Source organism: Ascaphus truei, chromosome 1, assembly GCF_040206685.1.
Source record: "Ascaphus truei isolate aAscTru1 chromosome 1, aAscTru1.hap1, whole genome shotgun sequence".
Classification (NCBI taxonomy): domain Eukaryota; kingdom Metazoa; phylum Chordata; class Amphibia; order Anura; family Ascaphidae; genus Ascaphus; species Ascaphus truei.
The window spans coordinates 363,198,761-363,217,667 of record NC_134483.1 but is presented as its reverse complement, the minus strand read 5'-3'; the positions used below and the strand labels follow the sequence as shown (position 1 = coordinate 363,217,667).

General features: G+C 42.0%; 1 protein-coding gene across 4 annotated transcripts in view; it reads left to right on the top strand.

Moving 5' to 3' along the window:
• Positions 1-18,907, top strand: part of CCSER1 (coiled-coil serine rich protein 1) — an 874,804-nt gene that overhangs the window by 735,357 nt on the left and 120,540 nt on the right. For all 4 annotated transcript variants that reach the window (XM_075609982.1, XM_075609990.1, XM_075609996.1 and 1 more), the window contains exon 8: positions 10,954-11,037. In XM_075609982.1, coding sequence (XP_075466097.1) covers positions 10,954-11,037 — 84 coding nt within the window. The remainder of the gene's footprint in view (positions 1-10,953; positions 11,038-18,907) is intronic.

Here is an 18,907-nt window from a genome sequence, read left to right as displayed (position 1 = left end):
AAAAACAACACGTATGTGAATGTTACATTCTCCACTATCTGTATTCCAAAAATTAGAGTGTAAGCTCCTTCCTAACAAAAGTTAGCTACTTAATTGAATAGACTCTGTGATGTGGTTTGCGGTTTGAGCTATGGCATACAATGTACTGTATCACTGCTTGCTGGAATCGGTAACTGCAGAAGCACTCCACCACTTGACCTTAATTGGTTAACGAGACCGCAGGTTAAATTGTTGCATTCTGCCACTTCAACTAGACTTCAAACCACTTATCCACTTGAGTTTGTGGTTTCTACCCTGGTGGGTTTTGCGGTTTAGGAAGTGATACAGAGCTTCAATGGAGCTGCTTACCACAGACACACTTATTCAATTAACGCTTGGCACAGTGCTAGAAGCTCCCCCTTGTGTTGCGAATACAGTTTGCACATTCCACATACATTCATAGGACTGCAGCTAGTTTCTGAGCTGCAAAACAGGGACATTACAGGGGATGTATAGGAGAAACATGGCATTGTGGTGACCAACAATTAAACCCTTCATACCCAACAAGGTTTAGGGTAACCAGCTGGGTATAAGACCTTTATTATTGGCCTGGTTAACCCCTTCACCGCCACAGCTGGTTCATACCTGATGGTAAACAGGAGGCAGGAGATCTCCGCGATGGTATGGGGAGGACATCAGGACATGCTCACGGTGGTTCTGATGGCTAGCCCAGACTCAATGCCAACTAACTCTTACTCTACTCTAAAGGGAAGAACACCTCCTTTCCTGGGGAGTGGCTAGTAAGCCGGCCTATTCACTGTCATAAACCCCCCTTACAATCACACGCTAGCCCTGAACATAATTGAACATGTACAATGAACAATATAACATACCCTGCATAGTCTACTGCTAACACGGCCCACATATTAACGGGGACTTAAATTGTTAGGATGCCAATAAATCATCAGTCCCAGGAGACTGGGCTACATTCTCCCTTTGGTTTTAAATGTCTCGGGTGAAACTGAGCGACATACTCTGACTGATACGGCAACTGGGGAGGCTGTCTGTATCAAAGCATTGAGGCCACGCCCAAGGGCACGTACAACCGCTCCCAGGGATTTGGCTAAGGTTTCCCGGACTTTTGTCTCCAAAGAACGGCGTCTTTGTCCTCTCCTGCTTCCAGACTCAGCAGTGCTGCAAGAATAGGGCCACCGGAGTGGTACTCACCACCGTGGTAGCAGGAGCGGATGTAGAAGCAGGAACATCATCTCAGCAGCATCGGCAGTTGTCTCCATAGCTGGGTTCTCCTCGTGGATTACCACATCCGGGCCCTCTGTGTAGGTATTTGCCATGTAGACGATTACTCGATCACAAGCCTCGAAAATGGCCTGGCAATAACGTCAGAGCTGGGACATTCCTCCTGGAACGTTTGTCGGTTGAAGGTTGTCAACTGGCATTGGGACATCCAGGTAGGAGCCAGGGCTCATGAAGGATGAAGGGGTCACCGCATGGGGATCGGTGGAGGTCACGTCCGATCTCTCCTATACGGTTGCACCCACGTTGTCTGGCAAGTACCACGCCAGTCAAGCGGCGGTAGATCTCTCTGGCGGCGAGTAGAACAGCAAGGGCATAGCAGGCCCGGCTTGGCCTGATCTGTTCAGGCAACAGCACGCCTCTTCCAAGGTGCGGATCTGAGCAGGAGCGGGTACAGCAGCAGCAGGAGACTCATGTGGCTTCACCCTGGCCGGGGTGGGCACAGGTAAGTCTGAGAGACACTTTTCCCTTAAGGCTGGGGAAACTGGCAGCCTCGGCATCAGTCCCATCGATCCCGCACCAGTATCCAGGCTTAGCGATTGGCTGATCCCACATTTTAGATCGGGACTCACCAGGTGCTGGAGCATGGTCCAGTAGTCGAGTTTAGGGACTTCATAGGTCTGTCACACCACCTTCACAGTCTCTGGAGGAATTCTATGACCTCAGGCAGTCCCCATGGAGCGGGAACCGACATTTTGGATAGAAAAGCACCATCCTTTTAAAGGACAGTATTTTAAAGCACGGTCTTTTAAAGCACAGTCTTTGCATAGCAATACACAAAATATGAATTGGTGATGAAGGGTGACCACGTTCCCTGGTGGAGCCTCAGAGTATGTCCCCACCGGATTTCTTTTCTGCTAATGAAAGCTAGCCACGTTCGCTGGTGGAGCCTCGGGGTATGCATCAACAATTTATGGTAGGGAGAGGGGAGAGAGGGTTGAGCGTGCTGTATCCCCGCAGCACCACCGGAGGGAGGGGAAGAGAGCGGTGAGCGCACCATGTCCCCGCAGCACCATCGGACAGAGGGGGGGGGAGAGAGCGCTGAGCGCGCCGTGTCCCAACAGCACCGCCAGGTGGAGGGGGGAGCGGTGGGAGAGCCTGCAGGACATGCACGACATGCTGAATGCTCCTTCCACCCTAGCACCACATTTGGAAAACACACACACTGACACAAACAGTGACACACACACACACACACTGACACGCACACACACTGACACGCACACACAGTGACACACACAGACACACACACTGGCGCACACACACACGGACTGATGCACCCACACTGACTGATGCGCACACACACTGACTGACGTGCATACACACTGACTGACACAGACACACACTGGCTGACGCACGCACACATTGAATAACGTGCACACACCCACTGATGCACACACACACTGACTGACATGCACATACACACACTGACTGATGCGCACACACAAACTGACTGACGTACACACACACGGACTGACGTGCCCACGCACACACAGTGACGCGCACACACACAGTGACGTACACATAAACAGTGATACACACAGTAATGTATACACACAGTAACGCACACACACACAGTGAAACACACAAGGAATTCACAGTTACTATAAATATACAAGTGCAAATAACTAAATCACGAGTTCTAAGTCAAACTTCTTTGCGTTTTGGCACTGAAATTGTATTTTGATTTTTAATAAAAAACATCACCATGACAAATACAATTTCTGTGACAAAACAATGACAAAAGACAAAGACGTTTCACTTAAAATGCACGTGCTCTTCACACACACACACTTTTTTTAAAATTACCCCCGAGTGGTTCTGTGGTGTCCCCTGTGAACCACAAATTCCAGAGATATTTGTTGTTTTTTGCATGCTGGTTTAGCCATATAAAGTACAACAATGACCGCCGAGCCACCCAAGAAAGTTGCAAAGTCCTCATTGATGTCACAGCTTTCTATTGGCGTCTGTAGATCCAGTGTGATCCAAAAGCACTTTTTTGTCCAGGAGAAAATATTCTTTCTAGTGTTGTACTGAGTCCCAAAATGTACATGGTAACAGGTACCGGGTACCCAGAGAAAATGAACAATTTTACCGGGCCGGGTACCGGGTACCCAGCTGGGTAGCTTACACGTACCTCCAGGCGTCAGCGGAGGGGGAGGAATACAGCTGCAGAGGGTGAGGATGACCGCAGCAACATTGTTGGAGCAGCAGCAGACATCCTGGTGGTGATGGCAGCAGAAGACGTCCTTGTTCAGCCGGCGGGAGCAGCAGAACACAGCACACAGCTGATGCTGGTGCGAGCCGGGGAACCATGTGACCGAAGCAGGAGTGTTCCTATTGGACAGCCAGCTCCTCCCCGGCTCTCCAATAGGAACACCTGCTCCGGTCACATGGTTCTCCAGCTCCCACCGGCATCAGCAGTGCTGCTCCCACCGGCTGAACAAGGACGTCTTCTGCCATCGCCACCAGGATGTCTGTTGTTGCTCCGATGATTTTGCCGCAGTCGTCCTCACCCTCCGCCGCCGGCTGCAGGTAAATGTTCACGTCTTCAGCTGCTCGGAAATTACTTGGCGCCGTTTCCAGCTCCCTGCTGCCGGATCCGGGTAATTTATGGGTTACTGAAAAAGCACCGGGTTAGCCGGGTACAGGGTACTTACCCGGTACTTGGTACATCACTAATTCTTTCCCCCCAGGCATACAGAGTGATACAGTATCTCAGGAATTGTGGGGAGGGGAGGGTGGAGCCTTAGAAGCCAGGGGATGCATTCTTCCCCAGCCCAAACAAAAACAGCCACAGTGGAATGACACTTTAAAGAGCATATGTTAGCTTTTTCTTGATGTATTTACACACAGCGTATTAACCTTATATCAAACTTCTTCACACCTTTTCTTATGTAACTACTGTAAATTGTGCTTTTTTTGTTGCTGGACTAAAACATTTTGAGGAAAAGGTACTTTTGTGAATAATATGCGAAATACAGTATGCTTTTCCCGGAAAATTTGGAAAACAAAAATAGCACATTGAAAATAATATCACCATGTGCGACTTTACATCATGTGTAGTAACATGAAAAGTGATAATCCTATTTATTATGAATGTTCTAAATATAGTAGATCTTGAGTTTGTTCCATTTGTTTGTGTACTTACAATGCAAATTACATTGCCTTACACTTCATGTTGTTTTCTATCACAGTAGCAAGGTAGGGAATCTAAGTAAAATCTAATAGAAAACATTCATTTGTCAATGTTCATCTTTCACAGCTCAGTGACAATTTAATCATAGTGATGGAGAAAGCCCTTCAGGTTCAGCCCCCAAAACATCTCTTACCCTAATGAATACATAATGTATAAAGTATATCACGTCAATAAGAATTCTTCTTGTACAACAGTTACAGTACAGTACGTATACAAGGGCATGACCTTCATGCATTTGTGTCGTATTAACTTGATACTATAAACTGGTTGAGATTCCCTAAGCACTGATATGGGGTATCACACTCCGATCTGGTGTTACTTGCCATTCAAGTGCGCTACCCCGTGTTGGCACATATTGAAACCTGGCGACTGTTCTTTTTATATGTAAAATACATTATTGTGGATTGCAATGCATTGGTCAGTAGAGCATTGCAATGCCCCCAGGGACTGAACAGGATGATATCTGTTCATTGGAACAGACAATTCTGTTTGAAATGCAATGACAAATTATATCCATTAGCTTTCCACAGCTGAATAATACAAAAAGTATCAAAAACAAAATGAATCTTGTTACAATCTCAATTGGCATGGGTGGTTTCTATGTTGAACCACTGCTCATGCAAAATATTCACAAGCAGTGGGTCATGGAATCTGTTATTTTTAAGCGTATAATCTACAGTACATTCATGCTAATACAGTGGTCAATTACAGTACATCATATTAATTATACTACCTAGAGCTACAATAGGTGACACAACACATTCTGATAACATTTTGCTACTTATAATGAAAGCTGTGAATAACAGAATGTGCCTTGAACTGTTTGACACTGTGCAAGTTCTTCAGCTCAAGAAAATCGTTAAGACAACTTTACAATAATGTAAGGAAATACATGAAATTGTCATTTTGTTGTAGCTTAAAACTTTTTAAAGTATTGCTGTATTTTATTGTGTAACTTTTCTATATTACAGTACCACACATTTTGTGCCTGGTGCTGAGGTGGGGGCCTTAGACCTTATGCCTATGATAAATGCCCCACGTGTGTGGAGCAAACAGGGGTACACAACACTTGGATATATAACTAGTATATAAAGATGGATGGTTTCAACGGTTAACAGGAACTTCGTGATTCTGAGACACAGGATCACAACAAACTAATAACATTACGATTCTCATTACAGTTCACATAAGCGCTGGGCGTGTGTGTTATTGTCAACTTTAGAGGCCTTCCAATCCTGGGAATTCAGGCCTATATTTGAGGTACCGGTACACTGTTGGAGCTCGTGTTTATACTTGGGTGTAGCAAGCCTGTACTTTGCAAAGGTTTGTTTCGGTACCACTATATACTATGTCTGTCAGTGATCCCCTCTGTTGGCAGTCTTCCTCTGTACCACTTCCGAATCTCGGCTGTTGGGCTATTCGTATCTTTAGGCTGCTCTCTGTCCTCAGCCGATCTGCTCTCTCACCCACACGGGACATGTGCAGGTCCCATCACACCAGTTACTCTTGATCAAGCCTCACTCCTCCTGGCCCACGCATATCTGACTCCAACTGTCATGGCTACCCCCTTTTAAAGCTCACTCTCCTTCTTAGTCCCTCCTCCTTCACCAGCCTTTCCACTGGTTCACTATAGTCACATGTCCCTTGGAGAGGAGCCTGCTAGGGGGCAGCGTGTTTGAACCTGGCCTAAATATTGTTAATAGATAGCACAGATATGTGTGCATTTTTATTATTTAAATTAAATATTTGAATATGTTTTACTATATTATGAAAAAGGGAGCAGTGGGTAAATCTCATCACTCTTATTACCATGATATTGGGACAACTAACTGCACTGCTGCACATACAGTAGTACACCAGAGAGATTATATCTTATTGTGTATGTTAACTTGACATTGTATGGTGGAAGCAAGATACAGCGTGCACATGCTCTGATTATGATTTCATTCTCACATAAAAATAATTTCAGACGCAATCAGGGATTAATTCAGAAGATGAGTATTAAAATAAATGTCGTGCAAAAATTATATTGATGAGGACATTCAGGGGCAAAAGTTGGGAATTAAATTTACATTTTAACCTTTAAAAAGTGAGCAGTGGGAATACGAACCTGAAGATGTCTAATGCCTGAATATCAATAAGCTACTATTTTTCCAACCCACTCCTGAAGGAACTCCAGGCAGTTCAGATTTTTGGTCCAACCAATGATTTATCAAACAGACGTGTGCACTGCATTATTTGGCTCTGTGATTGGCTGGTTATCGCTATAACACGGTCCAACTGGGGTGTTTCAAGGAGTTGGTTGAGAAACACTGCAATTGGCATCTGGCTGTTAATCCTGTTTAGAGATGAATTATATTTGTAGAACATTGAACCAAGGTGACATCTTTGATGTAGGGTTATGCCTTTTTTTATGAAAGGCATTGTTGATTTTTAGGATTAGGAGAAATAATATATATTTTTTCCTACCATGTATAGCAGCTATATGTAGTTCTAAAATCTTATTTTATGTTTAGTATAGTACAACTGCGGTTAGGTACTTTAGGAACATCTGCTTGCAAATGTATGTCAGTGAGCCATATCTATTAAGCAGTGCTATACCATTAGACACCTTCTGGGCCGGAAGACACCTTACAACCATGTCATTTAAATTTACTATTATCTACGTGTCAAAAGATATTTATCAAATAGCACTGCTTAGCAAATATGGCCTTATGTCTTATTCTGGTAAATGTATTTATATTATAGACAGATTGATATTAAAGTTTGATTTGGCATTTTATAAAACTTGCTATTTTGCTTATATTTTCATGTACTTTGGTTGTAACTTTTTGGAGATATCTAGCACTAACATTTTTCAGCATGGTTTTTTTTTAGAGGTAATTAATGTATTCCAAGCCCATTAGAGCCCCTAATTTAGTAAATATTCTGTATTCTGCATTTCTGTATTCTCTGTGCTTTCTCTGTGTCTGTGTTGTGAGAGACTTCTTCCTGAGGGAATTCTTGACTCATGAAACATGCAAGTAGGAGCAAACAGCTGACAACCACTGACAGCTCTGGAGGTTGCCATGGTGCGATTTGTAGCATTGCTTTGCAGCATTTACTTTTTAGTAAAGGGTTGGTAGTATTTTTCTAGACAGAATTTTAAATGAAGTACGGTAGTGCTTCAAACGGCAATATCTTCTAAAATTCCTCCCCTCCCCACCCCCCCACCCCACCCAAATGCATACTCCCATCAAGTGTGTCAAGTTTTCACAAAGGAGAATTCCTAGCTCTGGAGAGATATGATTTTTTTTTTTTAAATAGAAACGAAGGGCTTAGCTCTGAACAAAAATGGAAGATGGAGAATCACCAAAGGGAATATATATAAATACATGCTAATATTTACCATACAAAAACATACGCAATGCAACTGTGCTCAACTATACTGATTTCTAGATAAATAAGGGCATATAAACAGTGTGCACGGTCTGTAAGGTCTTAGGTGAATAAGTCCAAAGGCCAGAGTTCCCCTGAAGGGGGGTACCTTGGGTAAGAAAAATGAAAGAAAACAAACAAGCACAACTTGTATAAGAATTTTTTTATTACAATATAAAAAAGGTAATAAAGTTCACTTACATGTGAGAAAACACAAGCGGGCGTGTGGTAGCATGGGCACAAGGATTGTGGAGTGTAAAGATCTCTCAACTGGTCCCAGCTAGGGTATGCTCAGCGAATCCTCTGATCTTAGTGTCCTGCATCGAATCTTGGAAGGGACGTGATGCACTCTCGCGGACCCCTGATGAAGCCGAGTGTACGAAACGCTCAGGTCTATTAGATAGACACCCTCGTGTTAGCATGGAGCCAGATACTCTTTGGCCAGTCTCTGTTTGTTGGCAGGCGACAGACTCAAAGAGGAGGAGAGGGTCGAGAGAGTGGCAGCTACCTTGTCTGAAGCTTTTGCTAGCAGACGAGAAAGCGGAGGCAAAAACTTGCGAGAGTGCATGACGTCACTTTCGGGATTCAGTGCAGGATGCTGAGACTGGAGGATTTGCTGTGCGTACCCCAGCTGGGACCAGCTGAGAGATCTTTACACTCCACGGTCCTTGCACCCATGCTATCACACGCCCGCCAGTGTTTTTTCACATGTAAGTGAGCTTTATTACCTTTTTTATATTGCAATAAATGTTTTCTTATACAAGCTGTGCTTGTTTGTTTTCTTTCATATTAGTTGGGATTATCGGCTGACTGAGCAGGAGATACTGTAGGAGACCGCAACACCAGGAGTCTCCTAGCAGAAATAGGAGGGTTATTATGTATGAATCAACCACACTTTTTCGGTTCATCAACATTTCTCATCTAGAGGACACTATTGCATGCAAATTTCAGGGGGACAATGCCATAATTTACACATGATGCAAATCATGTTTTAGTTACCTTAGATCAGTGGTGGGCAGCATGATATACACAGGAATGCCGAGAGGGGAGGAGAGCCAGGAAAACTGTCAGGTACAGGTAAAAAATAAAGGAACAGGAGCCACGTTCCCCCTGAAAAAAAGCCCTGACGGATTTCCTCAGTATATGTATCTGTATGTATACCGTATATTTAATCAGTATATGTATTATATTGTGTGTGTTTGTATATATATATATGCAAATATAACTGTATGCTCATCTGCATGTCTTAGGCAGGTCTGCAACCCCGCCTTTCCCCATTATCACCCAGCATACAGCACTTACACTGCAGCAAGGGATTCTGGGAAATGACATGCAAATGAGCACACAGTGTCACTTTTTGCCTAAATAACCATTTTTAACATGGTTCCCTATAGGCTTAAGCTTGCTGCATGGTCACAGCTTTGAGCACAGCCAGGGTTAAGGTACATATATATATATATATATATATATATATATATATATATATGTATATATGTATATATGTATATATATATATATGTATATATATGTATATGTATATGTATATGTATATATATATATATATATATGTATATATATATATGTATATATATAAAGCAGAAAATAGCTGTGTTAGTCCAGTTGCGATAGTGCAGAATAAATGAGTTCTTCAGTATTAGGTGATACCTTTTTTATTGGACTAACAATTTATGTCATAGGACAAGCTTTCGAGAGTTATCCTTTCTTCTTCAGGTCAAGCAATTGCTTGACCTGAAGGAGAGAAGAACTCTCGAAAGCTTGGCCTATGACATAAATTGTTAGTCCAATAAAAAAGGTATCACCTAATACTGAAGAACATATATATATATATATATATATATATATATATATATATATATATATATATATATATATATATTTATATATAGTTATATGTATTATATTGATTTACAATAGAATGATTAGCAACTCCCATTTTGCGACACTACTGTTTGTTGAGCAGGAGATTGCACATGCATAATGTCTACCACCCTTCCTTCTTTCTCCTCATTGGTCCTCTAGCCAGGACAGAGGGGACTAAGAGTAGAAGAAACAAATTAGCAGTTCTTAACTAACGTCTAACAACTGCAATACTGGGACAAAACCAGTCCACAATAATTGCACCAGATTTTTGGAAGAAAACATTCCAATTGCTCTCTGTGGTATTCCTTATCTTCTGTGAATACTGCTCCGACAAAGTTTATTCGAGCAAAAGCCGCACGGCAGGATGCGTGGCGGCAGCGTGGAGAAGCGTTGAGAAGCGGCTCGTTCGCGTGACGTCGGCGACGTCACAGTCACGTGTGCGCCCGGCTTCCCCGGCTTTCCCGGCTTCCCCGACTCCCCTGAAGGTTTGAAGTGAGGTAAGCGGGGGAGCGGGGAAGCAGAGGGGCACAGCAGGAGCAGCTAGGAGGTCGAGAAGGTGTATAAATTGCGCGCGGATTGGAGGGGGGGGGGAACGGAGGGGACGCGGCTGGATGCGGCTGGCGCGCTGACTATTCTCAGCACCAGCCGGAGTAAGTCCCGGTCAACCGGCGGCTTTTGCTCGAATAAACTTTGTCGCCACTGTATGTGGCTGTTTCTTGCACTGGTTTTGCTCCCATTTTGCTGCTGTGAGACTTATTGAATTAATGGGTTTCAGCTCCAGAGATCCCTTGCTTCAATCCTGAGTAAAAAAAAATAAACAATGAGAAATAGAAAAAGCGTTGGAATTGTCTCTTTAAGTTGCATAACCATCTGTTCTCAAAATAAAATACTGCAGAAGATCCTTACACACAGCTTAGAGGAACCAGACCTTGACAAAGCCAACTTGGGGGAACCATTTATATTTTTCATCATAGTCTAGATACATTAACTTGTTTATACTGCACTTCAGAAGATGTTATCAAAAAATATCACACATGAAAGTAGAAAATTGAGTTTCATTACTTGAATGCAATTATATCCTACTGTGCAAACCAGCTTTTCCTTATTAAGAACAAAAGGAAAATGCTAAGCCTATTATAACTTATGGTTCCATGTTTTCACAGGATATAATGAAAGATGAGTGCTCCATGCTGAAGCTGCAGCTTAAGGAACGGGATGAACTAATTTTCCAACTGCAAGAAGACCTGGTAAGTTACACATGTATTTTTGTAAAATTGTTATGCAAGGGTGTCATAGTTATGAACTCAAATTAAGCCCTTGAAGAGAAATATGGTTCCAAGTGGCATTAGTCATCCTGTTGGATTGATGCAGCTTTTATTGCTTTCCAAATTTTGGAGCATTGTGTGTCTACAGAAGGGCTACAAAAGCACGCTACAAAAACATGTTACAAAAGCACACTGAAGATGGAAATTTGGTTAAAAAGATAATGTAGACAGATGCCTTGTATTATCACAAACCCCATTCATTTACTGATAAAAAGGACATTTGTGTAGTAGAGATGTGTGTATATACATTTCCATGTATCTCAATTTCCATTAAAACTTTCACGTTCCAGAATTTCTGTAAATGATTTATTATGGTGCCAGTTGGCAACAATTAAAGGCAATTTGACAGATGATAAATTACACTTTGCTACAGCAACATATGTTTCATTGTAGGCTAAAAATAATAATAATTTCAATAGGTAGAGCAGCATTTTAGCATTTAAATAAATTAGAAAAATATTTGTTTATGAAAGCAGCTAAATAGTTTTATTTTTTATTTTACCTGACTCTGGTTGGGGTTGCTGGAGCTCATGGATAGTCATCGATGTCTGGGGAGCCCCGAACAGGAGCAGCGAGCCTGGGGTAGAATCGGGGAAACAATATGGCTTCCGGGGTAAGGGCACTTCCCTGGAGGCCAATAGAAAGGTTGCAACGTCATGGGGAGATAACACTGTGACTTTCTATTGGTAACCCCATGGCCTGTAGTCTGCTGCCATATTTATACTTTTTTAATGTCAAAACCGGCACTGATGAGTCTCCCGGTTCAGGTAAGCTGAAACAATATTAGCAGCCAGGATTGCTGCTTTAAACACCAGACTTTTGTAATGTGTTGCCGGGAAGATATTATGTTGAAAGGCATAAAAATATATTTAGTTAATGAATTAAATAATCAATATTGAGCTGTTGATAACAATTGAAAGGCCTTACCTATTTTATGTGGCATTATTAATACAACAGACACCTACAGTGTACAGTTATGCATATTCTTTATGAATACTGTACTCCTGTGGCAGCCGTTATTGCTCCCACTGGATCTGCGTTGCAGCAGGATACACACAACGTGCCAATGGGAACCAACTTCTTTGTAATAGCACTAGCCGTGCATGTAAAAGATTGTGGGTTAACACGTTATTGCACCTGTTGGCATGTGCCAGAGGGTGCACTGACGCCTGCTACATCTATGTGCAATCGTTATCTAATATTCATTTATTCCCCAAAAATACTCAGTTATACTGTTGTAATGGTATCGGTTGGATGATCAAAGCTAAATGGATGTGAGTCATGGAAGTCTGTGGCCTACAGCTGATTGATTCATAAATGTATCATTCTGTGACTTCGACTTATAATGTTGCCACTTTTTTTGAGGGTTGTAAGGTGAAAGTGTCTTAAGCAGTGCTTGAAGTTTACTCAGTTCAATATAGTGTTGTCCTCTTTGGTTTATAAAAAAATAATGATATTATCCAGTGACCTGGCAAGCTAAAATATCTGCTACCGCCCTCTCTCTTTTCCATTGCACTCTGTGTCATTTCTCCGTAGACTCCCTCCTCTCCCTCTCTCCTGCATTGAACCCCATTGGCTCCTTCTATCTCATCCAGAGTAACCCTTTTTTCTTTGTCTCTCCTCTATTGTGACTTATCTGCTCTTGATCATCATTGGCCCTGTGTAAATATACAGATGTAGCACGACTTACTTTTCCCGTTATCAGGGAAAAGTGCAAGATTCCACCCTGCGGGAATACTTTGTTTACACGCGCAAAGACACACACACACAAGCACAAAAACACACACAAGCACAAAGACACACACGTAGAGAGTCACACGCGCACAGAGACACGCACACACAAGAAATTCACATGCACATGCATTCTAAGTCACTTCTTTGTGTTTTTCACTGAAATTGTGTTTTGATTTTTAATTAAAAATATCACCATCACAAATACAATTTGTGTGACAAAAGACAAAGATGTTTCATTTAAAATGCAGTTGCTTGGCACACACACTGTTTTTACCCACAGTCACTGGAAGAGTAAGTCTTGCGACATCTGTACCAGATACTGCAGCATAGGAGTTGATGCTCCCTGACTTCTAATGTCCCATTGTATGATGCTCATCTGCTCCTGTGCAGAGCGGCAGTTGGTCTTACCAGGTCACAAGGGGATCAGATGCTGAATGGTGGTAAAAAGTGGTCATAAAAGCCTGATGATACTCAAGCTGGGCTGTTCTTACAGTGAACCATTGCTGGTGCACATCAGAAAGCATACCTAAGGCTGTCTCACCTTTTAATCTGGTCTGTAACTTTTACATACGCCTATAATATATATTATCTCTAACTGTGCATGCAATGTCTTGTATATAATGTATACCCTGTTCACTTATGTAACTGTATTTGTAACCATGTATTATTTGTCATCTTAACTCTGTGCCCAAGACATACTTAAAAATGAGAGGTAACTCTCACTCTATTACTTCCTGGTAAAACATTTATAAATAAATAAATAAGTATAGGTCCAAAGTATAGTACCGGATCCACAAATAAACTGCTACCTTTTACAATACTGCTTTTTATTGGGCTGACACAAACATTTAAAAAAAAACTAGGACAGTGAAAAAGTAGCCATCTTAGAGAACAATGATGTGTGAATGCATCCTACTGTACCATAATTCACTTTGAAAACCTTTTTCGGAGTTTATTAAAAAAGTCAAACATTCACAAAAACATGTTGCTGAACATTTTGAGAAAAACCATCAACTTTACCAAAATCATTTAGAAGTCACATAAATGAAAGTCACATTCATAAAAGTCAACTACAGTCCTGGAACTTGTGCAGTGTTGGCTCACTTTAAAAGCATTACTAGCCATGACAAACACGTACATGTCATGGATATAACTTGTGTAAGGTTCACATTTATATTGTTTGAGGCAACAAAGTGGTCTTTGTCAATTCAGGGAAAGCTAAAGGAAGAAAGCCATTCATGACTCAGGACCAGTTTGGGACTTCCCCATCTATATATTTTCCCTAGCTTTCCCCAGTATGTATTTTAAAGCTGCAGACCAAGCAATATCCTACGTGTTTTATTTTTTATAAATCAGTTCTGTACTATGAGAAAATACTTGTAGCATTTAAAATAAACAACTCTGAATTACATTTTTAATGTATTATAATGTAACAAGCATTTTTAGTTTCTATAGCAACCATTTACAAAGTCAAATGCCTTTCCCCTTCTGAAACAGGCCCTGGCAAACCCAGGGTGCCAACAGGGGGGGACAAGTGTCCCGGGCCCGGTGACTGCGGGGGGCCCTGTAGTGCAAATTGGCCCCGACTTTTGGCAAGGTCTGGCGGCCGGCCCCTGGCTCTCCATCAGATGCAGGCCTCTTCCTCACTATGTGTTCCACATTGAGCTTCCAAGCTCTGGCGGTGCGCAACGGGCCACTCTGACGTTAGCGTGCCGGAAGTAAGCTGGCCTCAGCTTCCAGTGCGCTGACTTTGGAAGCTCAGGGCCTGGCTGTGACCAGTTGCCAGGCCTGGCCTGACCAGAGGTTGAACCCAACTTGCAGTGCAGGCTACCAGACCTCCCAGCCTGATCATCTACCACCATCTACTTTTTTTATGTGTATTGGGGGAGGGTTTTTTTTTTTCCCCATATGTATTGGGGAGAGTGGGGGTCTTTTTATATGTATTGGGTGGATGGGGGTCTTTTATTATGTATTGGGGAGAGGGGGTCTTTTTATATGTATTGGGGGAGTGGGGTTCTTTTTATATGTATTGGGGGAGTGGTGGTCTTCTATATGTATTGTGGAGAGTTGGAGTCTTTTTATATGTATGGGGGGTGGGGGCATTTTATATGTATTGGGGAGAGTGTGGGTCTTTTTAATATGGAATGGGGGAGTTTGGTATGTGTTTTGTGGTGGGGGATTGAGTGAGAGTGAGGTAATTGACGGAAGGTGGGGGCAAGTGAGAGGAGAGAGGGGATGAGGGAGTGAGTGAGGAAAAAAGGGAGTACGAGTGAGATGCAGGGGAGATAAATACATGCGAGGCGGGAGGGCATTGAGTGATGAAGAGGGAGTGAGACGGAGGGGAGAGAAACACATGGGAAGAGGGCGGGAAATAGAAAGGGATCGTGAGGGGTGAAATAGGGGGAAGGGGCTCACAATACCGGTGACACAGGGGGGCAGACGTAAATCTTGTCCTGGGCCCCGGGAAATCTGTCAGCGGCCCTGGGCACACCCCTTTACTGGTCACCTGATCTTCCCTGCAGAACTTTGCATCTTTGGTCCTCTTCTGCTGTATTTAGTGAAACCCCAAGCTGAATCTTCGCAGATGGATCACAGGAAACGAATCGAATGGCAATTTAGCGAATTACTTATCATTCTGTGGATTGTACTGTATTGATGCACATATTAAAGGGAAAAAATATAAAATAAAATAAAAACACGGCAGCTTGAACTGCTGCTTTAAAGTATCTTCTCTGTAATAGCTCTTCTAAAGATGCTTTGTCAAGAATAGAAAATACCAGCCTTTTTGCAGCTTTCCCTCAATTGCCCACACATTACTGTGTTATTTATTTCATACTTACCTGTAGTAGATGTTGCATTTCTTTTATTGAAACGCATCAAACGTTCTTTGTCTTATCTTTCTCTGCTTTAGAAGCTTTCATGGCTATAAAATAAACACAGCAGAGATTTGTTTTCTTCTTGGTCACTTTTCTTACATTTTCGTTGTCTAGAAACATAAAGTAATTCTCTTTGGGGGGAAAAAAGCAGGTGAGCTTCAGGTTAAATAGGATCATTTAGGCCAAGACAGATGAGGATGGAATCGTGGGGTCATAACTCACAAATTCATCAAGATGGTATAATGTCTGACATGTCTACGGATGAAATGCAGGCATTGTAATACTGTAGATTGGTGAGTACACATGTTGGCTTGTCCCTCTAGAACAAATAGTGACATTTTATTGTTTGCACGTCCCTAGTATGCGGATTGTTATACCTTTTATTAAGCAGATGTCAGAAGCAAGAGTAGCACAAGAATAATCAAAATACCTGTATGCTGTGCTGGTAAGGCCAGAGTAAGCAGTGTAATGGGTGTCATGTCATGACACTCACTACATGTCATGATACTCACGGCGTATTTTGAAATGCTAAACAATGGTAAAAAGCAGGCATAATATAAAATAAATGATGTGTGCAACAGTCAGATATTTAGACTGAAATGAAGGTAGACAAAACAAGAGTGGTTGCTGCATGTACCACAAAACAAGTTGATACAGACAAAAGTTATGGAAATGTGAGGTCATAAAGGGCAAATGGAAAAATGACCTTCAAATATAATATAAACTTAATGTATTTTATAGCAAATGGTTGTTGAGTAATATGGTAAGAAAAATGACTTGACACATTGCAAATGTAAAAATCATATGAGAAAAAGAAATTGATCTTATGGATTTAAGTTTACTAAGAGATTAAGGCATTAATTAAAAAGTTGTAGGAACTGTGGGAAAAATAAAAAAGCTTTTTGTACAAAGAGGCTAGCAGAGTTAAAGCAGCAATACTACATTCCCCCACCCCCTTTTTTTTGTCCTTCTTATTTGTATATGTAAAGCATGTGACAATGTATCATTCTACATTCTTACTTAAACTGGCAATAGTTTAATGCTCCTGTTATAACTCTGAAAAATCCTGATTGTGTGCCTAACAAAATGGCCACCTTTCAGTTTCCATCAGTCCTTCAGTTATTGTAACTCAGCAGCTACAATGTATCCTGATATTAGAAAGCTAACATTATCTATTGTTACAGCTTGTACTGTAACTCAAACTGCTGAGAACATTGGCAACAAATATCACAAACTGGAAAGTGTTACAAAGATTAGGCACTGCTGGGAGGTGTGCTAAATCCTGCTATAGACATTAAAGGATGTTCAGAATATTCAAACTAATTAAAAATTGCATTACAATTTGAATAATAAACAAATAATAATAATAAGTTAAAAAAGACAGTCACTATTATCTAATACTACAGAATGTATTTATTTAAAAAAAAAACGATACGATTTCACATGTTTTGCTGATTTAAGGCATGGTTAAGGCACTTTCAGATGTAGTAATGCTCCCGTTGGCACACTACAGCGGGACACACATAATGCGCAAGTGGCAGCAGACATCATTGTGTCGAAATTAGCCATGTGTGAAAAAAAGGTGGGGCTGATGTGTTATTGCAGCCGCTGGTGTACCAGTGGGCTGCAATAACGCCTGCTACATCAGCAACTCAGAGAATTACACATTGCAACTTAATATTTACTTTGAAGACTAGGTTATACAGAGATATAGTTATGATGCATCAAGACAGGGGAGTGCAAACGTTTGCAGCTACACCCCCCTGCCTTCCCTCCGCTGGTACTCACTCCCCCTCCCTTACCTTGATGCAGCTTCAAATGATGCTGCGGAGTCATGTGACGTCACGTGACCCGCAGCGTCATTTGATGCATGTGACATCACGTCACCTGACACGAGTGATGCCTGCAGAGTCAAGATAAGTAATAGCGTTTTAGAGGCCGCACACGATCCCCCGGCATTTAATTTTAATGCCTCGGGGAAGAGCGTAGAGCCCCTGCAATGGCCCGCGCCCCTCACCAAAAAAATCTCCAGCCTCCCCAGGGGGCGCGCCCCTCTCTTTGCGCACCGCTGCATCAAGACATAGTGCAAAAAATGTCATTTGTTTCTTTTTAGAACTAGTATCTAAACCCTATAGGCATGTCCAAAAAAAATCTACGAGGAAAGATTAATTAATGAAGTAGTACTGTAAATAAATAAATCACTTTTTTTAAACTGAAACAATTGCAATTTTTTCTTTTTTATACAACATTTAAATTGCAATTAATTAAAAATGTCTATAAAGATCTCCTGCAGTGAGATGTATTCAGTGAAGACGATAATATGATTAGTACAAATGAACCTAAAATTACTCAAATAGAAATCAAAATACTTGACACCTTTATGCATGCTGGTATTGTAAAAAGCTTTTTTGTTCCAAAATTCTCAGTTACCTACTGCAGGGGTGCGCATACTGGGGTGCGTGCCCCCCAGGGGGGCACAGCACTTTCCTGGGGGGGTGGGGGTTTGTGGAATTTACAGAGGCCCCGCGCTGAGAGCGCCAGGCCTCTGTAAACTTACTTACCCTGCTTCAGTCATGCGTCTCTATGGCAACGTGGCATCAAATGACGGTCGTTACCATGGAGACGTGACATCAAATGACGCTGTGGGTCACGTGCGGGACATCCCATGACCCCGCAGCATCATTTGATGCAACATTAGAGGTGAGGGGGGGCGTTACCGAGCAGGAGAGCAGGCAGGGGGGGGGGGGGGGGGGCGCAGCACAGGGAGTTTGCGCACCGCTGATCCTACTGTATCAAATCTAACCTAAATATATTGTCACTTATGTGGCATTTTTTCAAGTCCTAATGGTAAGTCACTTTGGGAATATAATTCATTAAAGAACTGTAATGCTTTACAGAATACAGCATTTTATCATTTTGAGCAATCTTTAGAACATGCTTGTAAGCATTTAACAGAGAATTAAAGTCATCATACCAGTTACAGCTGCTGATCTTTACTGCTTTCCTCATAAGGAAAGGACTAGTGCTAGAATTTTATTATTGTTTGATGCCGCAACTGAATTGCATGTACGGTACATCAAAAAAAATGACATGCCATGACACACTTTAGGGTCATATGGTTATATCATATGACACCTTATGGACTACAGTACATTCCCCTTATTTGTTTAAGGGAAAGTTAA